At 48.2% G+C, this 5,534-nt stretch overlaps 1 protein-coding gene across 1 annotated transcript in view; it reads left to right on the top strand.

The window, feature by feature from the left end:
* CCDC125 (coiled-coil domain containing 125) overlaps positions 1-5,293 on the top strand; it is a 25,839-nt gene extending 20,546 nt beyond the window's left edge. The window contains exons 8-9 of the mRNA XM_021711135.1: positions 3,305-3,412; positions 4,842-5,293. Coding sequence (XP_021566810.1) covers positions 3,305-3,412; positions 4,842-5,033 — 300 coding nt within the window. The 3' untranslated portion in view covers positions 5,034-5,293. The remainder of the gene's footprint in view (positions 1-3,304; positions 3,413-4,841) is intronic.
* The last annotated feature ends 241 nt before the right edge of the window (positions 5,294-5,534 follow it).

Genomic DNA, 5,534 nt, shown 5'->3' on the forward strand with positions numbered 1-5,534 from the left:
CAGCAGGTCGAGGGTGCGGTGCCCGGGAGTGGCCACTGCACTCCAGTCTGGGCAACAGAGTGAGACTCCAACTCAAAAAATAAATAAATAAATAAAAATTAAATTAAATTAAATATATATTTTAAAAATCCAGATCAGCCTTTGTCATGTAAAATTAAACATTTTGAAACATAAAAAACCACAAAAAACATTTGTGAGGAATAATAGCAAATAACCCGCAGTCTGTAGCAAGTGCCAGATGTTTTCTGTGCTTTACGTAGGTTGACACATTTAATCCTCACGACTGCCCCATAAAGTGGGTGCTGTTGCAATCCCCACTTTGTAAGTGAGGCAACAGAGGCACGGAGGGAGGGCATGATTTGCTGGAGATCTCACAGCTAGCATGGTGTGGGGCTGGGGTTTGCGCCCAGGAAGACTGGCCTTAGAGTCTGGCTTTTGATCCCCAAGCTCGGTTGCCACGGGTGGAAGACAAGTGTCGCCGCAGAAAGGAAAAAGAAAAGAAACTGACCTGAGAGAAAGTTCGGGAAAAAGGTGCACTGCTATAGCCTACCTCAGGCCAGGCAGGAGCCAGGGCCTGACGCGGCTGAGGAGGCAGCGCTGAGGTCAGGAAGCAGTGTCGGAGGGCAGGGGTCTTGGTTTCACGCTGGCCCTTCACCGGCCTGCGTGGCTGTGGGCACCTTTGGCAGGGCCAGTGTCAGGCGCGGGAGATGGAAAGGGGAAACACCCCTCTGCCGCATCCCTACCATGTGCACGTTCAGCGTAACTGAAAGCTGCTCAGGGCTTCACGGTTATCTCTGATGTGAGGAAGCATTTTCCGAAGTGGCCTTTCACTAAGGGAGGCGGTGGATTTTTCCTAAGAGTCTCCCAAATGAGATTATATTTTAAGTCAGCCCATCCGTGTGCAACAGCAACAGAAAAAAGCTTTAGGTAATTATTTATTTATTTATCTTGGTGTTGGAGTCTCACTCTGTCGCCCAGGCTCAAGGGCGGTGGCATGCTCATGACCCCCGCAGCCTCGACCTGCGGGCTCCGGCGATCCTTCCGCCTCAGCCTTCCAAGTAGCTGGAACTGCAGTCACGTGCCACCACTCCTGGCTGATTTTTAAGTTTACTGTACAGATGAGGCCTTGCCCAGTTGCCCAGGCTGGCCTCAAACTCCTGGGCTCAGGCGATCCTCTCGCCTCGGCCTCCTCCCAAAGTGCGGGATTACAAGCTTGAGCCACAGCACCCAGCCAAGGTAATGAAATTCCACATGAAACTTTAAAAGATACAGCACAGTATGTTGCATGGATTGGCCCCGTTAAATTAGCACTTACTGGAGCCGGGCTCGGTGGCTCAGCCTGTAATCCTGCACCTTGGGAGGCTAAGGTGAGTGGATTGCCTGAGCCTGTGTGTTCGAGACCTGCCTGGGCAACTTGGCGAGACCTCATCTGTGCAATAAATAAAAAAAAATCAGCTGGGTGTGGTACCGCGCGCCTGTAATTCCGGCTACTTGGAAGGCTGAGGTGGAAGGTCTGGGCAACAGAGTGAGACTCCAACTCACACACACACACACAAAATTAGCACTTACTGAAATATGTTGGGAAAGTTACTTGTGGTTCGTTTCCAAAAATGAGTTTTAAAAAATGTAAAATTCTGGCTGGGTATGGTGGCTCAAGCCTGTGGACTCAGCACTTTGGGAAGCGGAGGTGAGAGGACTGCCTGAGCCCATGGGTTTGAGACCAGCCAGGTCAACTTGGTAAGACCTCATCTCTACAATAAATCCAAAAAAATTAGCTGGGTGCAGTGGCATGTGCCTGTAGTTCCAGCTACTTGGAATGCTGAGGTGGGAGGATTACCTGAGCCCAGTAGGTGGAGGCTGCGGTGGCCGTGAGCATGCCACTCACTGCACTCCAGCCTAGGTGACCGAGTGAGACTCTGACTCAAAAAAAAGAAACATTCTGGCCTAGTGTGGTGGCTCATACCTATAATCCCAGCACTTTGGGAAGCTGAGGCAGGAGGATTGCTTGAGCCCAGGAGTTTAAGACCAACCTGGGCAACACAGTGAGATCTCATCTCTAAAAAAAAATAATTAACTAAGATTGGTGGCGCAAGCCTGTAGTTCCAGCTACTTGGGAGGCTGAGGCTGAAGGATCTCCTGAGCCTAGGAGGTCAAGACTGCAGTGAGCTGTGATTGTGCCACTGCACTCTAGACCGAGTGACAGAGTAAGACTCTGACTCAGAAAAATCAAGAAAAATTCTTACTTTTTTTCCAACTACAGTGGTCAGCTAGGTGTCAACCTAAAATAATCAAAAGTGTCAGAATCTGGTTTAAAGAGAGCTAATTCAAGCACAGAATTTAAGGACAGACCTCTCAGGAAGCATAGAAGATTGGAAGTCAGTGTTCCAAAGTGTCGACGTTTGGGATCGCTTATTAGACAAGGTTAGGACTTCACCATCTTTGTACGTAAGGCTTAATGATAGCTGCGATGATCTGATTAGCTGAGGTGATTGGTCTTTTGCTCTTGGGAAAGGGACATTTAACATCCCGCCGTAAAGAAGTCACAGTCACGGGGTCTTTGGGCGCCATCTGGCTCAGTCGGGTACAGGACAATAAAGGAGGCCGTTCATCTGGAGTATTGATCAGTAATTGAAGGGGAAGTTTGGGACTGTGTCTATCCTGGTCATTTACAAGTAAAACCAATAAGGACAGACTTCATCTATAATCGAGGAAGCAGAATTGCAAACACACTACGTGGCTCAGTCTCCGGCCTTCACTGCCCCTTGGCTTTAGTTTAGAGAGTCCTGAAATTTTAGTCTTTTACACAAGAGTGACTCATGTGGACCGTTTTCTTCTTTTTTTTGGGGGGGGGATGACATTTCTCAACTGACGTATTAACATCCACTTGTCATTTTCAAGCCTACAACTCTCCTTGGAGGGAGCTGGCAAATGCCAGGCCTTGGGGCCAGACTGTCACAGGAGACCCATGCTGTAGGTGTGTCAACCACTCGAGTAGGCCAGACTCCACCCAGGGACTCAGGACAGAGGAGGCTGATGCCAGAATTACAGGTCTTAAGCGTGAAATGAGGAAGGTAAAATCCCCGTATGTTTTTGTCCCAAGTAAGGACATTCTTTCCTCATTTGTAGTTAATTTCCCTTTGGATCCTAAAATCCCGGTCTCAGCTTTCTTTTCTTCCTCCACAAGTTTCTTTGGGCCAGATGCTTGAACAGTCCCGGGCAAGGGTAAGTTTGTGAGTGCCCCGTGTCTGTGTACAGCTGAAGCTTGTGGCACTTAGTAATGGGAGTGGTGCTTTTGGATTTCAAGCTCGCCGTCCTCGGAGCCTGCCTTTGCCACGGGCCTGGAGGGAGCCCCTGTTCTTGTGCCAGAATGGCGGCGTCCACGCGGAAACTGCTTCTCCAGCTCAAACAAGAGGTATTGCATTCTCACAGCGGCAAAAGCTTTCATTTTGCTTCTCTGTAATGGTAGAATTAAGTGGCAGTACTGGTAATACTTAACTTCATTTTAGTAGTACTGGGAAATGATGCTTAGTTGTATATGCAGCTGGTTTCCCAGGTTCCAAAATATAGGTAGTACTCGGTGTGGTATTTGAAGCCACCTAGAGTCGTTTGCCTAAGTTTGTAGTTAATGTTTCCTAAACCCATCTTTTTCTCATCTATACATGGCCCTAAAATTACTATATAACAGAGGGGGCAAGGTACATTTACGCTTCAGATGACCAGGATCAGCAACACAGATTAAAGATGTGTTTGCAAAGCAGCGAGGTACAGTGGAAGGAAGACTTGTACCAGCCAGAACTGGGTTTGCATCTTTGCTTCAGTATTTTCTAGTTGTGTGGCTTTGGACAGAAGAAATCTCCATTTTTTTATTATATTAAATGGAGGGTCATACCTACCCTGGAGGGTTGTTGTGGAGGTAACAGCCAGGCGTGGTGGCTCACGCCTGTAATTCCAAAACTTTGGGAGGCTGAGGTGGAAGGATTGCTTGAGTCCAGGAGTTTGAGACCTGCCTAGGCAACATAATCGGGACTCTGTCCCTACAAAAAATTTTAAAATTAGCCAGGCGTGGTAGTGTGTAGTCCCAGCTATTTGGGAGGCTGAGGAGGAAGCAATCGCTTAAGCCCAGAAGGTTGAGGCTACAGTGAACTGTGCTGGTGCCACTGCACACCAGCCTGGGCAACAAAGCGAGACCCCACCTTAAAAAAAAAAAAGAAGAATAGAGGAAATGGACATGTAATGTTCAGTACAGTGCCATGAACATGCCAGACATGTAATCAAACGGTAGTTGCCACTGCAATTGGGCTTTGATTACAAACACAGTACATAGTCCATAATTCTAAACACGTGTTACCTTTATTGACGATATGGAATTTAAAGTCTTTGGAATATAGAAGAAAGCTGACAGCTAAACATTAAGAAAAGCATAAGACTTCATTGGTCAGAGTCAAGGTTAGCTACGGGAGGCGTTCATCATCTGATTTCCAGGGTATTGTCTGCAATGGCCACGGCTGAGTGGAAATGCAGTCTCTGCTCTCCCCCCATCTTTCTTGCGGGGCCTTTCTTCCTGGGCGTCGGGCAGGACACACAGGGCCTCTCTGGGCTGGACCCCAGGGCTGGATGAGCAGGGAGCTGACAGGCCCCACAAGGGGAACTGCTGGTCGCCTGGATCAGAGTGGCCGCTGCTGCAGACGGGAACTGGCAAGTAATAATTAATGGGAGCAGGCAAACTGGACACAGGCAACACACCAGCGCTAGGCAGGGAGGTCACCGATGTTCGCCGGATCCAGCATTTAGACAGGAATCGTTCTGGTTTTGCTGCTGACACCTCCTTTCTTTCAAAACAGCTGGAAGTTTTGCAGAAGAGTAAAGAGGAGGCTTACATGATGGCAGATGCATTCAGAACTGCATTTGAGCAACAGCTAATGAGGAAAAATGACCAGACACTGAGTCTGACACAAGTGGATAAAACGTGTAAAAATGCAACAAAACGGACAAATTGGAAGCACCTTAAAGAGGACGGTAACTATGAATTATAATGGCAACAGTCATATGTAATTTTAACCATTTTGGGGTATAATCAAAGTTGGCAAGGCACAATTAATTCAGTGTGGTAGAAAAACTGAAATTTCACATATGGTTGTGATTTATTTAAAAATTTAGCAGCTCCATTGCCTTACTAGACTCTGGTGTGGCTGTGTGCTCTTTGAGCTATGGCCATTGCCATGTTCCTTGGCTTTGCCCCCTCCCCTACCATGGGGAGGTGAATCACCTCTTTCTCTCTCATTTACTTTTTGTTTTTGTTTTTTTTTGAGTTGGACTCTCACTCTGTCGCCCAGACTGGAGTGCAGTGGCCGCTCCCGGCCGCCGCAGCCTCGGCCTGCTGGGCTCCGGCGATCCTTCCGCCTCAGCCTTCCAAGTAGCCGGAATTACAGGTGTGCACTACCACGCCCGGCTGATTTTTTGATTGATTGTAGAGACGAGGTCTCGCTGCCCAGGCGGGTCTCGCACCCGTGGGCTCAGGCCATCCACTCACCTCA

The sequence above is a fragment of the Carlito syrichta genome, unplaced genomic scaffold, assembly GCF_000164805.1.
Source record: "Carlito syrichta isolate Samal-C Ts95f unplaced genomic scaffold, Tarsius_syrichta-2.0.1 Scaffold301869, whole genome shotgun sequence".
Classification (NCBI taxonomy): Eukaryota; Metazoa; Chordata; class Mammalia; order Primates; family Tarsiidae; genus Carlito; species Carlito syrichta.